Source organism: Pseudorca crassidens, chromosome 9 (genome assembly GCF_039906515.1).
Source record: "Pseudorca crassidens isolate mPseCra1 chromosome 9, mPseCra1.hap1, whole genome shotgun sequence".
NCBI classification, from domain to species: Eukaryota; Metazoa; Chordata; class Mammalia; order Artiodactyla; family Delphinidae; genus Pseudorca; species Pseudorca crassidens.
In genome coordinates, this window is record NC_090304.1 from 33965928 (window position 1) to 33987488 (window position 21561).

The window sequence follows — 21561 nt, forward strand, 5'->3', positions numbered from 1 at the left end:
CCTTTTATACAGATTGGCCAGTTAACAGGACATTTGTAGAAACATGCAATAGACCGCAGATTCTATAACAGTAGAGACTGTCTGATTCACAGCATACCTAGCAGCCAGTGTAGATCATGGCACACAATAGATACTTAATAGCTACTTTGTTTGAATGCAAAAAATTTCCATATTCTCATATAACAATGAGTTCAGGCTCCAAAGATGAATTAGATTTCATTGTTTTGGACCTTTAAATGCATATCACTTTAATAAAACATATCGACATTAAATGTAAATAAGTGTTTTACCCCCCAAGAATGTTCTTCTAGAAAACTTTAAACCCTATTCAAAACTAAAATACATTTTTAACTTTCTAGCACTCATTAATTACACTTAACTCAACCCAGCATCTCATTACTGTTGACAAGTACCAGTAATATTCACTTGAAGATTTGGGTATCATTCTTCCCTGAGGCAGACTTGAGCTAACTATGCCATTAACCTACTCTTTAAATTTAGCAAATCACTTAACCTCTAAGAGTCTGTTTTCTCTCAGGAAAACACAGATGAAAGTGGCCTGTCCTAGAGGTCTGATGTAGCAGGAGAGAGAGAGAGGGAGGGAGGGGAGGAGGGAGGAAGAAGAAAGTTAAAAGAGCAACTGTTACTGAACGTCTTCCATGTGTCTGGAACTTTTGGGCATCTTGACGTACATTATTTCTGAGCCTCAGTTTTAGTTCACTGTAAAATGCAAGTTCTAATTCCTGTGTTTTAATACAGTTAGAAGGAATTAAAACAGTATCCATTACACTCCCAGTACAGTGTCTGACACATGGCACCATCTCTGAGACGGCTGTTGACAACTGATGTATCAAAGCTTGTACAACCAGGAAACTGCAGCATTGAGGTCCTTTTGCCAAAGTTTTAACTTTTTAAAATATACCACCCAATGAAATTATGTAACAGCCTCAAAATTAAGATGTAGTGTTATTACTATTGTTATATTATTACTATTGTTGGTATCCTTTACAAAAAAACTCACCATAGGCTTTCTTTAAATTAATTTTCCTAGAATTGTAGGATGGCAGGAATATGTTGGTGCTGGAGCATAGCAGAACAAGTTATAAATTCATTTTTGCTGCTAACTCGCTGGATGAACTTCAACAGGCAACCCTTTTTAATCCCTCTAGACTTATGTGAATTCTTAGTTCCAACAAGGTATAACATTTTGCTACATTTAATGTTCTCAAGATAATAACATAAACTGGGCAGTGAAGCTAGAGGAATTTAACATGCTAGAATTCACAGCCAATTAAAAGTCAATCATAAATGAAAACATATTTGAAAGTATAAATTGGGTCAATTGGAAAATATGATTTCATTTGTAATTGTAGGTGGATTCATGCCATCTTTCAGGAGCAGGCTGGTTGGGTTGCACAATTTTTTCTTTTTCTTTTTTTTTTTTTTAACAAAGTGAAATAATAAGAAATATGTTATTAAAGTAACAACAAGCTCCACTCCATGTTGAATACAAAACAAAATTTGAATGAAGTTGGTAACAAAGTCATACATGGAAAACTTTGCCCTGGAGATTTTTCTTTATCTGCGAATGCTGAAAATTAGCTATGCCACTGCATAGAAAATCAACACTAAGCCCCAAATTTCTGCTTATATTGGCTTTTGAATACTTCAAGCTGCTTAAGGTACAGTCAGCCAGTCCTGAAATACACACTTCAATATGATTCACTGGCTTCCTGTCTGTCTGGAGGTGTCAACAGTGTGTAAATCACGAAATTCCCCTTGGGTTGGGGGCCTGCACCTGAAGCCAGCTTAGTCACCAGTAGGTCTTTTTTCTGCTCTCCAAAAGGCTGCTTCATTCTGGTTTCCATGATTAACTGTATACCACTCTACATTTTGATTTTGTTTATAAGGTTTTCAAAAATTTATAGTGTTTTCTATTCTTGTCCAACTACAAGATTTCAAAGCTTTGCGGGAGAAGGGTTAACTGTTGCTTTCAAACTGAATAAGGGTAAACTAAAGACAGCAAGAAGGCTGAATCCACTAAAACCAAATCTTTGCATCTGTATACCCCAGTGATGTGAAAATAGGGGGGTTACTGAAAGGGCAATATCATATTATAAATTTTTGGTCTCATTTCAAAAATGCATAGTGCTAGGGAAATGGTCTTATGGTTAATAACTTTATGATGAGATCTTAGAAATGGACTTTTCATTTTTCTGGCACAGGATACAGCTTTTGAGATTGGTCTAGATGAAATAATTGAGCCCCTAAACTAAGCCCTGAACTAGAAAATTTACTCAAACTATTTACTAGACTATAATTTTCAAAGAAAAGACATCTGGAGCCTATTTTACTAGAGTTGGAGGGATAAAGTTTAGAAACTCCCCCTTCTTAAGGCACACAACAGATAGTTTATAGATTCTTACAAGATGGTTTTTGCCCCATTTTTTATTCTGTTTTAAAGTTATTTAAAGATAGATTTAAATTTGGATGGAAATTTCACTCATATGAAAACAAATTTTATTCTTAGCAGTCAGAGTCAAGCTCTTTAAATAGGATGAGTTAATTAATAAGCCTTGTATAAGAATATTTTCTTTTAAGTAACATTTCATTAAGGCATGGATTAAAATAGGAGACTAACAAAAATATTCACAAAGTATATTTCTTTTGAATGGTCATAAATTTTGTTGAAAATGAAGAAAACACTCAAAAATAAAAATATAAAAAGCTTCCCTCTGATGTTGACTATTCATCACAGCCCCAACCCAAAATATCAAAAGGTTTTTTTAGTTTTATCATAAAGTTAATCTTAATTCTGCAGTCTTAAAAAAGGTTGAATTCATAGTAACCTTTTTTAAACAATGAATATCAAAGCACCCTCATTAAAAAGATCTTTTTATTGACCTGTTTTTGCTGAATGTTTTATTTCGCAGAAGACAAACATGCATATTTTACACACAGAAACTGACATGGTTTCTGAAATATTAACAGAGGGATTTCACTCTCCAGTGATGACAGCTCTGTTTAGTTGAAAATAAAAGCAAGTTTCACCCATGAGAACAAAAATAAGTGGTCTCATTCTCCCACCCCACAGCTCTCAAAGGAGCTCCACGGAGTGTTCCCAGGCAAAAGAATACAGCAGGGAATTAGAAATATTTAGTGAATCATTTCTAAAGTGACGTTGATGCTTTTAAGATGACATCTATGTAAATTTGAGAAATAAATGTTTAGAATCAAGTGTAAAGAAACATCATCTATCAGTGGAAAAAACACAGAACTTGCAAGGTTGTATTAGGATTTTGTTATGGTCAAACTTCATCTGTTGTGTGTACAAATTAATGTGATTCTTGAGAGCTCTCCAAATACCACTTCTGGTTTTGTCTAATGCTGTCTTAATTCAATAATTCAATAACTCTGTCTTAATTCAACTCCATAGAGGAGTACAGGGAGGAGGAAGCACACATACAATGATCTAGATAAAGGTTTAATACATCTAAAGAAAAAATTAGGAGTAAAATAAGATGGAATGATGAATTTCCCTTTTTTCCTTCAACGATTATGCTTCAACACAGGGCTAAGGTAGTGATGTTTGGGTTTATTGGGTTAGTGTTTTTAAAGCACAATTGAACTTCCATTAAAATTTTGATAAAATCTTCAAATGTGTACAGAGAGAAACTTAAATAGACATTTACACTTAAATGTTCAATCTATCCATTTGGCATTCAGCTGTTTAACCTTATGCTGCACACAAAAGTGATGCCCTGAATAATCTGTTAGCATATTTTTTTCTTTTTCATGGTAAGTGTGCAATACTTCACATCACTTAAGTAGGTGAAGAAGATAAAAGGCAAAATTTACAAATTGAATATTGTAATGTATTGTCTTAATCCTTAGATCACTGCGTTGTGAAATTAGTAATTTTCTTTTGTAATGTGAATAATCTCTGCTTTTATCACATGGTCATAAAGTGAGGTCAGAAATGTAGTCACCCATTCTTATTAATAATAATAATAATAATAATAATAATGATGATGATAATAAAGAAGGCAGCGGAAACTTTTGGAGGTGATAGATATATTTATGGCATAGATTGTGGTGATGGTTTCATAAATGTATACTTATATCCAAATTCATCAAGTGGTTTGCATTAAATATGTACAGCGTTTTTTGTATGTCAACCGTATCTCAATAAAGTGGCTTAAAAAAAAAAAATCAGGCTTCCCTGGTGGTGCAGTGGTTGAGAGTCCGCCTGCCGACGCAGGGGACACGGGTTCGTGCCCCGGTCCGCGAAGATCCCACATGCCGCGGAGCGGCTGGGCCCATGAGCCATGGCCGCTGAGCCTGCGCGTCCGGAGCCTGTGCTCCGCAACGGGAGAGGCCACAACAGTGAGAGGCCCGCGTACCCCCCCAAAAAAAAGGAGCAACCCAGAATCTCAGTTTTAAAATATTTGGGGAAAAACACACACAAAGCACTTCATATAATGCTTCACCTTCAAACTGACCAGGCCATTATGATTCCCTTTCATTAACCAAGATATTAATTTGTTTTATATACGATGGCAAGGGGCAATTCATGACAGACTCAGTAGCAGGAGGAAAGGTGATTCCTAAGGGAATTTTGTCATTGGATAGCATGCCTTCTTCTTTGATGACTTGTCATAGTTAAAATGTTTAGTTCAGCAAGATTCCTAACAGTGTTCAGATAATAAAATAAATCCAGAAAATAGGTAAATAATGTACACCAAGCAAGAGGAAATGACAACTCCCAGCTAATTCTGCAGATAGCGCCACTCCTTTTTACCTCTATCACAACTTTCAGAATCATGATGCCTGTTTGATCCACATATTTAGGTTATCAAAGCACCAAAATAGAATCTGGCATTTCAGAATATTCTAATGATATAATTAAAATAACCAAGTGAACAAAAAGTTTTCTGCCTAATCTCCTATTACCCAGGAACTCTAGACAATCTTTCTTTTACTCTAGCATTTCAGGGGCAGCAGCTCATTTACTGAGATTTTACTTTGTGTGTATTCCTCCCTCCTGTATTTTTAATATCACCTTTCTTAGGGGATATCTGCTGAGCCCAAGGACTCAAGGCTGAGTCCTTTGACTCATAGCTGTTTGTCCTGCAGGTCAGAAGGCTTAAGCATGGTAGAGGAGTGGCTTAGCGGAGTCCTAAAAGCAATAGGTACCTTTGTCTCGCTCCCTCTCAGAACCCAAGAAAGTGACAGCATTGAAGGGGAAGGGGGTCCTAAGAAACAGTCAGATACTATGAACTATCCCTGAGTAGTAGAGACCTGAGTGGTCAGAAGACAAGGGGACCCTCTCCAGAGGCTGTCACACAAAATAGCTGGGAAAGGTGTGGGAGAAAGTAGGGACATCCCTAAATGTCTCAAATTGATTTTTTTCACTCCTTATTGAGTGGAGCCTCATTCTTATTTAATTCAAAATTTTAAAAATTAAAACAATCTCTCTCATCCAATTATTATGATAAAGTAAAATCCATACCTGATGAACAATTTGTTAAGATTATGTTGACTATGATGTTTTAAAGAACTTGGGGTTACTTCTGATTACAGTGAATTTTCCACTGGCTCAAAAAAAGGGCTATTCATTGGCAACAAGTTTTCTACCCATTGCTGTAATTTGCTGATGTGCTCACCTTGTCTTTTCTTTTCTTTATAGCTCTCCCTTTGAGAATTAACAACCAGAGCAAACTCTTACTTTGTCTTATTGGTTCATCTGATCTCAATGCTAGAAGTATAATCAGATCTGGATGAGAAATGAATTCTAATTACTTCTGAAGTTTTATTTTGCACCAAGATCTATTGAAACATTTATATCTTCACTTATAATTCTTTGGGCTTTATAAAACTGTCAGAAGCCTTGTTTGAGGATTTGCAATGTAATAAGGAGAAGACATGAAACCAAATCAAGTCAGCTGAGCTAATAAAGTCCCTTCTCCTGCTTATTTAGCTACAGTTATGATTTCTACAATTACTTCTTGTTTTTCTTTTCTAGAAAAAAAAGATTCCAAAGATATCTCTACATATGAAGGATAATATTCTATCTTTTTCCAATCAAATTATGGAGAATAATTTTAAAACTATCCATCCACTCAGGAGTAGAAACCAAAAGAGTTGAGGGATGAGATGTTAAATGGGGAAAATGAGGAAAAAGGAACAAAAGAAGAGGCTGAAAATTATTGAAGAGTAAACAGGAAGAGAGGGGTGAAGGAGCTGAGAAAGAGAGAGAGTAATGGGAATAGACTTTCCACTAAGGAAAGCATAATTGTCACATACAATTTCATGTACAAGATCCTCCCCAGCCTCCCAAGAAAGAGTTGCAAGGAAAATGTATTCAATTAAAGGATATTTAGAAAATGCCTAAACACAGTGACTTTGACGATAAGGCCACGATGTTAAGAATATTGGTGGTCCACTTTTTTAGTTTGAACAATTGCTCTCAAGATGTTTATACTGATCATATTTGAAGGAGTTGCTTCTCAACACCTAGGTTAAACATCAGCGATGAAAAGGCAGCAAGCTTCTCAGCTGCTTGGATGCTGAGATGGTCAAGTCTTAAGTAGCGGCAGTAGTATGACCTACCTGGCTGCAATCCGGCCAAGCTCCAGCAAACAGAGACACACTTCTCTGGGTTGCTTGTGGAGGACTGAAAGACAAGACAAAGGTGGACACCTTTACAATAGAAAGGACAGTAAAGCAGCTCAATGGGGAGCAGGATGGACTCCCTCATCGCTCATGGTCCCAATAAATGAGCTAGTCTTCATTCTGATATTCATAGAAACCATCCTATCCCACAGTACAGTTAGCTTTACTAAAGTCCTAAAGCAGTTTTCAAAACTCTTTGCCCAACTTCCTCCCTAAAAGCCATGAGTCTCAGGAATCCCACCCTGAAAATATTTTCTTCAATTAGTTAATATTTGTAAGTCAATATTGGAAACACATGTAGCTATAATTATGATATAAATAGTTGATGGATTACTTAAAAACAGACAGCAAATATAAGACTATGAAGCAAAGTCTGGTCTTTTAAAAATCCTAACTCTATCTTCACCAGTGATTTTAGCAGAAATAATGCAATGAATAAGGATTAAAAATTACACATCACGGTCCTTTGTTATCCTCCAAACAATAATGTCAAGTGAGCCCTCTGAAACTTGATGTCTTCTCCTAATGAAATTTGATTAAATGATACTTTAGAAAGAAACACTTTCAACGGACTGAATTTTGTAAATATGTACAAATATATACCATCAGCCAGTTTTGCCCATAAAATGAGCAAATTAGAAGATGGTTCCTTGCATTGATATTTCTTTTCTAATATAATATGATTACTTAATAAAGCTGCTTTATCAATTGCTCTGGACACATTCAGTAATGTTGACAAATCATACTTGCATTTGTCGAGCCTACCAGAGGAGTATGTACTGCTTATACTTTTTTCTTTTTAAACTAAGATTAGAGAATTTTTAAAATGTTATTATATACAGCACCTAACAACAGATATTGGGGGGAAAAGATTGAATTGAGAATGGTCTTTACATAGACACAATATCCTGATAAAAGAAAATACTAGCTTATTGATAAACATTAAGAAAAATAGCAATATTGCTTCAATTCTTAAACATAGAATTTTATAGTAATTTAATTTCCCAGCTTTATTCTATTCCCCCCACTTAAATATCTAATTCCTTCTCTCCACAGGTTATGGCGATGGCAATATTTGCCACTGACGCCAGAATGGAATTTGTTGGGAGTGTGTGGTGAATAGAAAAATACATTTACTTAGATTATAAAAGTATATGATTTCACTTGGCTTTAAACAAACAAAAATTTATTATCTTGCTATAAAATGTCATCTTTAAAGCTTTTAAAATAAGTTCTAATATCATCAGCAATGTTCATTAAAATAGAATTGATTACGGGAAATCTGAATTACAGAATCTTTCCATTCTTGGTAATATACATTTGAGTTTCAGCTAATGCTTAGTGAATTGTCATAAAATCCAGGTTGGGGAAGTCTAAAATTACTTTTAACTAAAGGGCCTTAAAGCAAAGATATTTACTACCTCCAATTTCAAGTGCACCATTAGCTGACTCTGGCTAAATGATACAACTTTTGATATATTAAATCGACTTCAGTGCAATGAAATGTATGGACTGTAATATCACATAGGCACCAAATTCAAACAGAGAACAATAACAAAAATCATAAAACAAAAGCAAACAAATGAAAATCAATCTTCTTGTCTAGATAATCAGTTTCTTCTGATTTGGACTTTTTTTATCCTGTCCATGGTACAAAATAACAAACAGGAAAAAGGAATACATGAAAGCTGAAGTGAAGAAGATGTTTAAGGCCCTGCTAATACCCTCATCTTCAGTGAAAGCTGTGTGAAGCAAGTAGCTAAAGCTCAAGGAGACTTGGATACAATCTCATGCATTTTGTGATGGAAACAGTGTTAAAATATGAAAATTATTAGTGAACTGACCAAACTGTGCCAATATGCAGTCAACACCAACTCTAAAAAGCAACACCTGACTCAACTATCATGATTCTTTAATCAACATATTGTATTTAATTTGGGAGTATGTAAGAATTGGAAGTAAATACCAATAGATACATTCAATGGAAAATAAAATTCATTCTGAAGAAAAACAGTAATGTGGGTAATGTAAGAAAGACAATGTGATATGTAGGATGCATTGCTATTGTGTATTCAGCTATCAATTTAAAACAGCCTTTGCATGCCAACACTAAAATATTGAATCTACCATGGACTCATTAGAAAATCAATTTGGCAAACCGAAAAGTAACTGCATGATTCTCCTTTTTATATCCTTAACAGAACCAGCTTATAAAATTTAAGACAAATAAACATCTCACTCAGCATCATTCCTTAGGAAAATGATAATAGAAAGATGATGTTTTACTTCCCAGTTTTCTTGGAAGCGTTATCTTTAATAAAGCAATTGCTTTGTTGCTTCAAAACACACCTATAATATTGTCTCACTTGTTAATGGCATTTTGAATATTGGGCATATCATGCCTGATCCATAATGGCCCAAAATATCATGTTTGATGACTTGTAAGCAATGAATGAGTTAAATCTGCAGAGAGGCATAACAGCACAATGACAAGAACAGAACAATTACTCAGTAAACACCATGTCTCAAATTATCAAGGATGATGACAATTATGTCGTGATGATAATGGTTGTGACAATAAACTGAATAAAGGCTAAAATCTTACCTAGCATATTTAGAAAAGGCAAGAATTTAAATTATGTCAAAGTTTATTTAATTGTAAAAGCAAACACTCTTACCTTATTCTATAAAATTAAATTCAAGTGTCTTTAAGTAGTATCTACATTATACCAAAGATGTGACTGTGTTTGGTTTTTGCACTCAAGAAAGTTCTAAGCTAAAGTTAACAGATGGAAAGAGAATAGTGACCATGAGATTTGAGCCACAAAGATCTGGGTCTGAGTGTGAGCTCTAACATTTACTAGTTTGTTATTTTGGGAGATTATAAAATCTCAGTTTTCTGAGGGAAAATAATGGTGTGTATCTTGCAATATTTTTGTGTGGATTTAACACAATACTATTCGTGTTATTCCTAGCCAATGTTTGGCACACAGAAAAGAATTCCCAAGGTTACTTTTCTTTCTTTATTATTATTTTTGTTGTAAATTATTTGCTTAAAGATTATCTTCATTTAGCTTAGTTAATATTAATACACTCTTTTTTTTTCCTATAAGCATTTTTTTGTCTGTGCACCTGTCATATGTAAGCCACCATACTAAGCAGTGGAAGAAACTTCAGAATTAAAAAAACTACTATGGATAGATGTGTATAATTTAAAGCGGTTATTATAATGAGTGTATTTTGAATATTTTGTCATTTATATTATATCAGAAATAGTTAATTCTAAATTTAATCAAATTTAAGGTTAAGTAGGTCAATTTGGCCGGCATATATAGACAGATATAAAGGAGAGAGCCTATCATTATTATGGGTTTGTGCTAAGCATAAAACTTAAGTAACAATTACATTAGAACATGTCATTTTATAAAACACTAAACATCTTACTGTCAATTTTTCTGCATCTCTGGGAATAAAATAATTTAGATGAACCCATTTTCAATAAGTTACCTAAGTTGATTATATATTGTATATATGAATGCATGTTTTTGTCAGGATGATTAGAAAGACAATTTTTAGTATATTGCATTTGAACTAAAGCCTTTATGTTGAGTTGTATGCACTACTCATTTTAAAGACATTTTACTGACTTGTCTTTTCAAAAATATAATGAAATTTATACTTAAATTGAGGTTTATGGTAGGAAACATTTTTTCACTCTATCATTACAATATTAATATGGTCTTTTGCTTTGAGTTATGGTTAGAAGGGGGGATCACTATGGCTTTCTTTCCTCTGAACAAATTATCTTTAAAACAAAAAGCTGTCTAGTCACTGGTGATTATTATGCAAAAGGTCTTATCATTGGAGGCTTCTTTTTAAATAATCAAAACTGTTTCGAAGAAAAGTATAAGGCAGAACACCTCTGGGAAAAGCAACATAGATCCCTGTTCAAAATATGTGGCAATCTTATAACCTAGATTCTGTTAAAATCTCATGGGCATCAAATGTCAAATGGAATGCTGCTAGCTCCAGGAATAGAAAATGAGACCTTCTGCTAAGGCAAGGGGTAGAGTTTTAATGTCACAGAATCTGCAAGGATAAAATGCATTAGACCATGAATGTATAGTTTTCCTATATATATTGTTTCAACAGATGGACAAAAAATGAAAATAAGAAAATTTCATTATCTATTTGGTTTATATACATTAGAGGCAATAGTATTCATTTTGGTTTTAAAGGAAACTATATTTTAGATTTATATTTAAGAAAATATTTGCAAAACTTTTATTTTTGACTGAATATTAAATTGTGAAAATATCATAAATTTAATAGCTTCCCACCTCCCCAGAGCAGAGAACAGATTCTCATACTCAGAAAGAGTGACATAGTAGAAGACATTAAACTAGATGTCAGAAGAACTGGTTTTACTCCTTTGCTACTTAAGTGATGGTCCACAGACCAGTGGCATTGGTATCAGCTGGGAGCCTGATAAAAATGCAAATTATTGGGTCCCACCCCAGATGTATTGAGCAAAATTTACATTTAAGCAAGGTTTCCAGGTGATGAATATGCACATGAAAGTTTGAGAATCATTATATTAATCAATGTTATGATTATTACAATAAACGTCAATTATAATTCTATACCTATTTTGGTTAAAATATTAAAATGTGATTTGATATATGGAACATGTTCTAGAAATGTTTAAGATAACGGTGATGATGATGATGATGATTATGATGATGAAGATGATGATGAATGGAGGAAAAAATAATTTGTGAATTGGATTAGCCCTTAATGGGTATTATGGGCATTTATCACCTACCAGGATCTATAAGGTACAAAAGATGCCTCCCAAGAAAGTAAAGGGATGGCTGTCTACATCATGTCACTCCCAGAAAGTCACATGCAGAAATCCTTGAGTTTAAAGGTAGGGAGCAATTAGGAATAGCAAAGAAATTTAGGTGCCTTAAAACTGATCTGAGGGAAGCTAAAGAGAAGAAAAGGCAAACAAGAATAAACCTCACAAACTCAAGAATGCTGAGTGTGTGTGTATCCAAATTTCTCAGAATCACTGTTTGCATTTAAAACAGGATACAGCAGCCATATAATTCGCATAATCTCATCAGTGATGGAAGATGTATAGAATAAAATATAGTTAATTGCCTTTGCCACTAAGTCAAAAAATGTCCCAGAGCAAGGAGTGCCCTTTCTGTCTCTAGCACCCAGACCTTATGTGAAATTAATGGATTAAGTCACTATCACTCAGAGCAGCAATAGGAGTCAAGAGTCTCTTCTAATTTGGTTTTTATTTATATTTTACTTTTCCTTTTACTTGAAATCATCATATGAACTTCTAAAATTAACTCATACGAAGCATAACTTTCTGTAACACAGGGATATGATCTTTGAAGGTTAATGAAGCTGAATTCAAATCCTAGCTGGGTCACTGAGAAGTTGTTAATATTGGGCAAGTTATTTAATTCTCTTGGTCCTAACCAAGTATTTTCATTATAAAATGGTGGTTGTTGGGAAAGTAGATATGATAGCACATGTGCACTGCTAGGCTACCCTTATTGAGCATATAACTATTGTTATTTAATATCGCACAGTGAAAATTTGATTCTGGGAAAGCTAAAAGGCTGTCCCCTTTCCTAATTCAACCCTGACTCCATCAAATCCTTGATACTGGGAGACATTTTGTTCTCTCAAGGCGTGAGCCATGGCCGCTGGGCCTGCGCGTCCGGAGCCCGTGCTCTGCGGCGGGAGAGGCCACAACGGTGAGAGGCCCACGTACTGCAAAAAAAAAAAACAAAAAAACCCCAAGATGCTAATAAAGTACTTTATAAGAACAGGTGTCAAAAAATCCAAAGTCTAAAATAAATTGTTCCTGGGGAAGAAATAATGTGAATATAAATGATCCAGAGCTAATTTGGTATCCTGAAGTTGTTATTCTACATTAATATTAATAAAAGTAATATAACTTTTTTTCTACAGAAATACTCTTATAGTCCTCAATACAGACAACAACAACACCAAGGGATGATTTATCAAACACTGGAAGGCAGGCATAGATTCTTTTTCTGATGCAATATGTATAAAACAGAAAATGTTAATGTTTAAAAATCCACACACAATCCTTTTCACTTTTGTGCAACATCAGACCAATACTGTAGGTAGGTCAGTGCTTGACCAGTGTTCAATAGAACAAAGAATCGTATAAAACTACTCTTCAGAGTCATGCATCAAAAGAAGACAGTGCCACACAGCAAATACAAATACAAAAAATAAAAAACAAATCACACACATTTGCATGCTAGCACAGCAGATAGCAAACCCTTTTCTTGCTGAGTAGATTCTTTCTCAGAGAAATAGATGAAGAATAGTCACTGGCCTCCAAATCCTATAATCATCCAATAACATAATAATATTGACACAATTACAGCAAGCAAAAAAATGTGCATTTTTCAAATATTCCCTCCCCCATCCTTTTATCTTTTTCCAACTTCCAGCTCACCAGAATGTACATAAGTAAAGCAAAATAAACAAAGCTCTGAGGAAAAAATTAAGCTAACTTAACAATTTCTAAATCAGTGGGCTAAAGTAAATTACAAATAATAAATCCTCCATGCAAGAGTATCACTAATTTAAGGAAATAGTTTCTACTTAAAATATCCTAGAAAAAAATCATATAGGAGCATCAATTTTAGGGCTCATAACTTAAAATTTTTTTAAATTGAGAAAAAGTCATAGATATTTGGTCCTAATATAAAACAGCCCTTATAATACATTGATATATAAAATATACTGATGTATAATATACTGATGTCAATAAATCTCTACTCAACTTGGTTCAAATTATCTTAATATAAATAAAATTGTTCATGTTTCAGATTACATGCCGCACCTGTTTACGGTCTAAAGTATGTTAATAGAGAACTGAAGAAGAAAATGATATTACTTACAACCCAATTACTATTTATCTTACTTTCAGATTCTGAATATAGTATTTTTTTTTGATATTTACTAATGTAAATGCTGAGACCTCATGTTCATATTATATCATAATTTTCACATATTCTTAGTCTCAAAAATATTATGAATATTATTTTTGCTTGGTATCTATGAATGACTACAGTTTAAGCTACCACCAAATAGATTCATTTCATCCCCTTTTTTACTCTTATAAAAAATGTTTCAATGGACATTCTATTGCTTATCTGTACTTATTTCCTTCAAATAAACTTTTAGAAGTAGAACAACTTGATAAAAAGATATGAGCACTGACCTTACATAATGTCAAACTGCCCTCCAAAGAAGGCATGCCAACTTCCAGTTTTTTTTCAGCAACGTATAGAAGATCCCACTTTCCTCTATACTCAGCACTAAATATAAAATTGTTAATCCTCACTAATTTTTCATAGTTTTTATTTGCATTTGCCTTATTACTAAGGTGTCAAACATTTTTATCTCTGTTTTGGGCTTTTATAAGTTTTTTATGAATAAGCTGTTCATGATATTTATCCATTGTTCTATTGTCTCACTTCTGAAACACTATTCTGAGATATTAGTAAACTTATAATCCAAGAACTGACGTTTGACAGAGGAAAAATTCTCTCTCAAGAATGTCTTAGAAGGTAAATGGAAGGTTACACCGTGTATGTGATCGCGTCATGTGGCATAGAAAGTTATCTGCCCAGAATCAAAACGACAAGCACGAGAGAAGCATATGGAATAAGATGCTGTCTATACTCCCTAGTTCATCCCTGGCATCCCTTCCCCACCCACTGAGATTTCTTGTCATTAGCTGTTGTGGAAAGAGAACAGATAGAGTGAGTCATGAATTAAGATCCTCCCGCAAATAATCGTACAAAAAAAGCACTGCAACAGAGGGTAACGTATCAGTTGCCACAAAGATAAGAATGCTTTATGCAGGCGAAGACCTTTGAAGAGCTAAAGACAGAAGCCTCTTGATACACATTCAGTACAATGATCTACTTTATCATTCATTCAAACAGATTTTTCCCCTTCATCAGGGCATCTTGTCCTTTTATTTGGTGTTCAAAACACTAGGACACAAAGGATGCTCTTCATCTTGTGTGCTACTGAAATGAAATCTTGAGGTAGGGAAAAAAGAAAACACCCTTGCCCTAAATTCCCTTTCAAAAGTGAAGTGTGAAAAGACATCAAGCAGAGTACACAGTATTATTGTTGCAAGAAAGTCAATTCTGCAAGTGCAGCGGCTCAATCACTTCCTCACTCACAAGCGAATAATAAGAAAAATCCAAGGAGAATGGGTTCCACCTGGGGAAATGGAATTTCTCATTGGGCTTCCTCCTGATTATCATTAACATCTATGGGTACAGCTGTTTCCTTTCTCTGAATAATCCTGAAGTCAATGCTATAGTATTGGCTCCCTTCTTCCATCTCCACAGGGCCTATTGTACATCACCTCATGCCCTATTCTGAGCAGCAGAAATTTCAAATTTATCTTTTCATTGAGTAGCAAACTAGAAAGCCTAACTATTTGATTTGGTTTGGTACTGAGAGGATTCAAAATTATTTTAAAAATTTATAGCCTTGAAAATTTGGTCTTATTAAACCTTCTTGGCTATATAAATACATTTTAATTGCAAGGTATAAGGGAAGTTATACTGTAGAAGGTAACCAGAATCAAAGATATTTTAACAAACTACTCTGACATATAAATTATCATGTATTTAATTTTTATATAAAAATTTCTTGTTTATAAAGTCAGCTTTTTTCAAACAGGGTGAAGAACTCGACCATCTAAAAATTCTTCATGACATAATTTTATATGCTACAGAGTATGTATTTATATACCAGGACCATTGTTACATGAGCTGCTTTATGCTTTATTGTTTCAAAATAAAATGTATTATTTATTACTTGAATGGGGTTTTAAAAAGCCATCCAAGCTTCTTGGAGTCCAACTGAAAGTTTGGTTAGTTCAATTAACAAAAGAACTCATGAATAGTAAGAAAATTGAGACAAGACCATATTTACATTCAGAGCTCCTAGTAATCCACTTGGCCTACAGTAGTCACTGAAAAAATGCTTTTTTTAATGGAAACCTGTGTAGTAAACAAATTAACAAAAAATAAAGCAGTTTCCCCATGTGGCAGTTCTTCAGCAATGCAGGGGCACTCCAGAATTTTAAATCATGATGTTATTTGTCCACACATAAAGAGTGTGCTTCTTGTGACTAAGATTTGAGTTTTTAAAATTTATATATATAAAAATGTGTGTGTGTGTGTGTGTAGACACACACTCAGACATTTACTAGATCTTTCAAGGGTTTTTTTCACAACTCATCCACGTGCATAAACCTATAAACATGAAAGTTAAAATCTATTTGTAAAATTACCACTGCACTGAAAAAGAATTATATCCATACATATCCTCCACCAACTTCTTTTTACTTTGACGTGAGGAAATGGTAAGAACACTCAAAGCTCACATATACAATGAGCATTCATAGAGCACACTGTTGTATACAGTATGCTTCTGTGCAATTTTTCTGGTTAAATTTTTCTTTCAGGTACAAAATGTTCTCCTAGTCTAAGTTCATGTTATTCTCTTCTCTGTTGGGAGACTTCTCAGAAATTTGATGACAGTATTTCCATATCACATCAACTCCTCTTAGTACAAATACAAGTTTCCTTAACCACATAAAATGAGTAAGACTTTAGCTGCTCTACCATCAATTTCCTAGGTTCAGCAGGGGAATGCTGTTTTGTGAGGTCTCAGGGCAAAGTGTATTCTCATTGTTCAGAAGGCAGTTTGTATACTTGTTCTCTCTGAAGGATGCTCAGCTTACTGTGATGTTAATATTTGTATTACGTGATTTTGTGAATTGATTTTTTAAAGCCTCAGGTAAAAGAACCAAAGCATTTTTCCCCCCTAAATGTCTCCTTTCTTCACTTAGTTCCACTTTACTAGAATTGGACTTTAATTCCAATACTTTCCATAGTAGAGTTCTACTGGGGTAGATCTTATATCGAAGGTTTGAACATTTAAGGGTATCAAGTAATGTCAAAACACTGAATGATCCAACGTATGTTTTCTCCCAAGGAAATACAAAACTATGGTATGGAAGTGGACTTGCCAAAATTCAATCATAAAACAAAACAAAAACCCCACAATTATCTGGGTAGGCCTAGGCACTAACGTATCTGTCTCTTGTTCCATCGTCTCCAATGATCCTAACCTCTTGCTTGTTTGCCTAATTTTTAACTAGCTAAAAAATAAGTTTCATTAACTAAAAATAAGCTTAACTAACTAAAAAAATCAGTTTCAAGAAAGATAGAACTTATGAGAGATGGTGTTTTCATACTTTTGTAGAGGTGAAAAGACGAAAATGCTCTTGATGGAGGGCTGGAACATATATAGCTACCCTTCTAGTCCAGGTAAGAGCCTGGTGGTAAAACTTAACCCTACATTTTCCAAATATCCCCCAATTTTGCATTGTATGTACTTATTTTTAACCAGGAAAGGATTCTGCTACTTAACGTTCCTGTTATTTTATGCACAAGGTGACCAAGATTAAGAGGGTGAATTTTTCTACCTTCAAAGACTCAAGTTTACAAAAAAACTGCAAGTTTACAACAAACTACAATTTTTTTTAAAGTTAACAAAGCATGAAATGACATCACACAAAAAAAGTTAGGCTTGAGAGTTATACAGACAAACAATAATTTTAATATTATATCAGCTAAAATTCTGAAGGAAATGTACATACCCAAACCTTCCGATTCAAACAGACATGTTTCATCTACCCCTAAATCTCGGCACCAGGATAAGAAGTTTGCTGTATTGTCTCTGGCAAAAAAGGATCCTGAGGGTGCACTGGCCTTGCATGGAATCTTCTTTAAGGGCAGCTTCTGAAAAACAAAGAAATCTCACTCTGGTGGAATATCTGGCAGTCATCACAGTGACACGTTAAGTGTACATTTATGATTTCAACAAAACGCTTTGGTACAATCTTATGTCAATAAATAGGTTTGTAAAGAACTATAGGAAAGGACATGAAACTCAAATGAAACAGTTCTTAATTAAGAGACTAGGAAAATCTGTGCCTGTAAACATATACTTACCTTTTTAGTATCTAGAAGTAAACATACATAAATCCCTTCCCTGGCTCAGATTGCCTCTTTTCTTTCTCTTCTACTATTTTTTTTTTTTGGCCTTCTCTTTCATCTAAGTATTTTGTCAGTATTTCTCATAAAGTATGTATAAATGAATTTCTCACTTGTGAAAGAAGAATGAAACACAAATGCAGTATATGAATATAGATAAAATGTAACACACACACCTGCATTTTTATGTGTATACATACGCACACACAATAAAAATTACAATAGAATTATAAAGTCAAAAGAAAGCAGCAGAATTGTCTAACATCCATAATTCTCTATCACCAATATAAGAAAAGGAAATATTAAAATTTTTTATCTTTTAACAATAACATTTTACCATCATTCTTCCAGACTATTTCCTTTTAAACCATAGATTATTGCTCTCTTATGTAATATAAAAATAATTCTGGTTGGATTTCTGCTATCTGACCTTGAAACATGTTTACATTCTGCATCATTTCTCTTCCAGGATAAGAAAATGCTTAAGAAAAGGGAGTGTGTGAACCCGGATAGACTTTTCTATTATCAGCCTCATAAAATTTTAGCCCTGGAAATCTCCCTTACCATACCAAATGTTATAAAGAGTTGTGTGAGGTTTTTTCCTTTAATAGAATATAACCAGTTTTCACGGCATTCCATGAAGTCACAGAATGTGATTCTATGTGATGTGAAAGATTGAGCCAAGTGTTTGGATGATCTGGGCTAAACAGAGCTTTGCCTCTGAGAGCAAAAAGATCAAGGGAGAAGCATTTTGTGATTTCAATTCACAGATAGGTTATTTCCTCTATTCTCTGTGAACAAGAAAATACAAACAAAATGTTGTGGATTGTTGAGGTCATTTACAAAGATGGTTATCAAAAAATGAAATAGTGGTCTTGGTGTACTGGTGAAGCCTACTATCATCAAACTATTACTAGGGCTTTTTCTGTCCAGGGATTTTATGGCTACATAACTAAAATATTCAGTTACTACATCACTCAAAGACTGTGTCTGTCCAATAGCAAAGATCCATCTCTTTGTTGCTGACTGAATTTGTTTTAGGCTTAGACATAAAAAAATTTTTGCATGAATACACATATATTTATATATACATATAACAATACCCCTTAACCAATTTGGTTAAGTAGTGGTTTTCAAAGAAATGCTTTCCTATATGAATTGTAAAAAACAATAAGAAATAGCATAGTTTAATGTCCCCTTTATAAAATATTCATGAACATCAATTAGTCAATATTTATTAAACTTAAAAATCATATATCCCTAAATCTAGCAATTTACTCCTAAAAATATATCTTGCAATATAATAGTATTATTACTTCAAAACATATGGACAGGTATATTTGTTGCAACACTGAATAGGAAAAAAATAGACATAGAATGTGTCAAGAAAGGGCTGGTTGAATAATATAAAGTATACAAATACAGTGGAACTCCGTGCAATAATTTAAAAAGAATAAGATAAATATATATGTGTTGGACCATAAAAATGTGCAGTATATACTCTTAAGCAGAAACCAATAATTTGCAAACACATATGTACACTACAATTTCATTTTATGATGTGTGTGTATGCACATACATACTGGTGCATGTATATGTACATACACACACAGTATAGATGGTCATATATAAAGTTAAATTGCATATAAATATGTTGTATTATAAATATGAATATTGTATTTATTTATATAACATTCATTTAGGAAGAATTCAAGGAGGACATCCATCAGATTGATAGTAATTACCTTTGAGGAAGGTGATTGATGCATAGAGAATCATTTATATCTTAATTTACATAATTCCAAAATATGTATTAGGATTTTGAGTGACTTTTACATTTTATCAATATTTTCCAATTAAATAATCAAATAAGGTAAATCATGTCAGCCAAAACATAACAAAAAGATCTGCTGAAAAAAAGTCTTCAAGAGGTGACTGTAAAGCTTCTTTATGATGCAAATAGGAAAAGAACATAAACAGAGTCAAACACTAAGCCATTTTAAAATCTACCACCTCTATCCCTGGGTGGGGAAAAAAAACCTTCTGAAACCACTTCAAACTGATGAATGAGTTTGCACACTTGCACACAGGAACTATAACCTAGGAACTATAAAATACTTGACATATATAAGGGCATGCCAAAGGACATGAGGTGCATGGGTTTCATGGCAAAAAGGAATACAATATCCAGATTGCACCAGAGAAGCTAGATTGATTTGACACTTAATCCACCAAGGGACATAGCTCATAGCTTGTAGAATCCAATATTATTCCTGGCTGCATACCAACCAAAAATCAAAGGGTCAACAGTCTTCCCAAGGTTGCTGTGCCATTTATACATAAGAGTCTTAGAGCAGATGTCATATTTCACTTGAATTAAAGAATACATGATTCGATAATATCAGTACTCAATACCTTTGGAACTTATAAATATTTTTTGACATATTTTACACAAAAATATTCATAAAGTTCTAAAAACCTTAGCAATTACTGTATATCTCTCCAAGTTCTGTTATTTTTAAAAAATTATTAATTTCTCTAGGTTCTCATGAAAATCCTAGGAAAAATGACAGCTCTGAATCTCTTCTTTAGTATCAGTAAATAAAATAAAAGCAAATTGATGTACTGAATAAAATCAGCTTTCACCTTGCCACAAAAATCTTGAAGAAGAGGTTTAGAATAGAGAGCTGTCTTGAGTAATTATGACAGTGTCTACTTGAATAGCTAAAAAATTGACCACAGATAAGGAGAGGAATACTTCAGATGTAAAGAACTAGGGATTCAAAAGAGAACCTCCACATATAGCTCAACTTCCATATTAGTTTTCCCTTTACTGCTTAACTCTCCAAAGAACTCCTACGGCATTTAAATACCATCTCTAATTATTTACTCAGATGAGTTTTTCCCGACAATGCTGCTATATATTATGTCCTCAGAACCTGATTGATGAATACACGAATGAATGGTTAGATCTGACCCCTCACACTAGATCATAATCAACGTGAGGGCAGGAGCAAACACTCTGCCTTAGAGATTTTACATCTCCAAGGGACATGTTTCCAGGGCCTTCAAAATTCACTAAATTTATAGTACACATAAAATGCTTCCCATAAATTAAGAAAAGTATAACTGAAAAATATAATAAAACCTTTGAACAGTTTTCGAAAGTTACTGAATATGGAATGAGTTGAGAATAGTTGCCAAGCTGAGCTGAGATCCGGTAGAAATTTAGGCTTGCTTACTCACTAGTAAAAGTCATGCTACCGTCCTCCAGCCTCCATGGTATAGGTTTCAATATTTTGTGTTAGCAAAAGGAGAAATGACTACCAATAAAACATTAGAATCATGTACAAGTAGGATACATGTTAATTTTTCTTTCTTTTTTTAAAAATGAAATGTAGTTGATTTACAATGTTGTTAGTTTCAAGTGATTCAGTTATCACACACACACACACACACACACACACACACACATTCTTTTTCAGATTCTTTTCCCTTATAGGTTATTACAAAATGCTAAGTATATCTCCCTATGCTATCCAGCAGGTTGGTTATCTGCTCTATGTATAGCAGTGTGTATATGCTAATCGCAAATTCCCAATTCATCCCTCTCCCCTCTTCCCCCCTGGTAATCACAGGTTTGTTTTCTATGTCTGTGGGTCTATTTCTGTCTTGCAAACAAGTTCATTCGTATTATTTCTTTTTAGATTTCATGTTAATTTTTCTA

The 21561-nt window shown here is 33.8% G+C and overlaps 1 protein-coding gene across 8 annotated transcripts in view; it reads right to left on the reverse strand.

Annotated features, from left to right (window-relative positions):
• Nucleotides 1-21561, reverse strand: part of GAS2 (growth arrest specific 2) — a 158214-nt gene that overhangs the window by 60588 nt on the left and 76065 nt on the right. For 7 of the 8 annotated variants that reach the window (XM_067749591.1, XM_067749598.1, XM_067749593.1 and 4 more), the window contains 2 exons: nt 17438-17579; nt 6613-6676 (listed from right to left, as the gene is read on the reverse strand). In XM_067749591.1, coding sequence (XP_067605692.1) covers nt 6613-6676; nt 17438-17579 — 206 coding nt within the window. The remainder of the gene's footprint in view (nt 1-6612; nt 6677-17437; nt 17580-21561) is intronic. The other variant, XM_067749597.1, reaches the window with a different exon arrangement.